Source organism: Anarrhichthys ocellatus, unplaced genomic scaffold (genome assembly GCF_004355925.1).
Source record: "Anarrhichthys ocellatus isolate YVR2014 unplaced genomic scaffold, GSC_Weel_1.0 scaffold21, whole genome shotgun sequence".
NCBI classification, from domain to species: Eukaryota; Metazoa; Chordata; class Actinopteri; order Perciformes; family Anarhichadidae; genus Anarrhichthys; species Anarrhichthys ocellatus.
The window spans coordinates 5,940,792-5,942,138 of record NW_022280051.1 but is presented as its reverse complement, the minus strand read 5'-3'; the positions used below and the strand labels follow the sequence as shown (position 1 = coordinate 5,942,138).

At 45.6% G+C, this 1,347-nt stretch overlaps 1 protein-coding gene across 1 annotated transcript in view; it reads right to left on the bottom strand.

The window, feature by feature from the left end:
* Positions 1–1,071, bottom strand: part of usp6nl (USP6 N-terminal like) — a 54,616-nt gene extending 53,545 nt beyond the window's left edge. The window contains exon 1 of the mRNA XM_031858880.1: positions 666–1,071. Within this exon, the coding sequence (XP_031714740.1) occupies positions 666–669 (4 nt within the window). The 5' untranslated portion in view covers positions 670–1,071. The remainder of the gene's footprint in view (positions 1–665) is intronic.
* Positions 1,072–1,347: the final 276 nt, after the last annotated feature.

Below are 1,347 nucleotides of genomic sequence, written 5' to 3'. Positions count from 1 at the left end.
ACACACACACACACACACACACACACACACACACACACACACACACACAGGAGATGGAGCTGATGGAGTGCACATCCTGCTACATTTGCCCTCCCATCATGCTTTGCGGTGTGATTGATGAGTAATAAGGTGTTGAGGGTTGCAGCACTCCGCTCCTCCGTGCCATATGTTTCTGCCATCGGGGGGGGGCAGGTTGGGGGCAGATCAAGTGTATTGATGCTACATCTTAAACACTGCATTACAACATGCGTCTGTGCAATACTGCAACCATTTATCACCGGAATATGAGAGCATAATGTTCCCAACAAGAGATGAAAATATGTGCAGCCACCGGTGGGACATCTTCTCCACGCACAAGACACCAAACAAAACTATTCAGGTGGACTCACAAACTAGAGCTGAGCCACTGAAACAACCCCAGCAACCGATCCAGCATGAGAACAGCAACTCAAAGCGTCTTCAGCTGCAGTTCCTCTGAACGCCGCCTCCAAAAAACAACTCTGACTGAAACGTGTCAGGTCTTTAGTCTCTGGTCAGACTGAACACAAAAGCAGAATCATAATTTCCTGCAAGATGCATCACAACAAAGCAGCCAAAGCGGAAGAGAGCACTCGTGAAAAGACAGTTTTTGACGAATAAATAATCAAAAGAAATGAAGGACTTACTCATGGTGGGAGTCCAGGGGTGGGGGGGCCGGTAGAGGCCCAGGTAGGGCGTGGCTTTGGACAGGTGAGGTTATTCTCCACTGGGTCTTTCCTCGAGGCACTCATGACCTGCGGAGAAAACCAAAGATACAATATTGAAATCACGTGTTTATACAGAAATATTGGCAAAATCTAGCTTCTAAAATGTTAAAAAGCTGCTTTTTTAACATCGTAAACCAAATATTTATGGGTTTCAAACAAAACAAGATATTTTAAGTCATCCTCTTGGGCTTTGGGGAACTGTGACGGACATTTTATAGACAAACGATGAATTTTAAAAACACTTATTGATAAAGAAATCCCTCCATATTGCTTCCAAAGTACACAGATGCATTCAGATGTCACTGAAATGGACAAATAGTGTCTTAAAAAGCTGATGAAGGATGTGGGCCTGCTCATTAACATTTACTCTGGGAGAGAAATGGCAGGGCACCGGGCAGGTGAATGAACAGCCTTGGTTTGTGAGAGTGTGTGTGTGTGTGTGTGTGTGTGTGTGTGTGTGTATCCACCCATCCAGATCACCCGGGTCTTTGGACTAAATAACAGTAATCGGAGGATACTATGCAGTAATAATGGGTAGTTTGATTGCTCTGCAGATGCTGGCTGGACGAGGATGAGCAGGGAAGGGCGGGCAGGAAGTAGG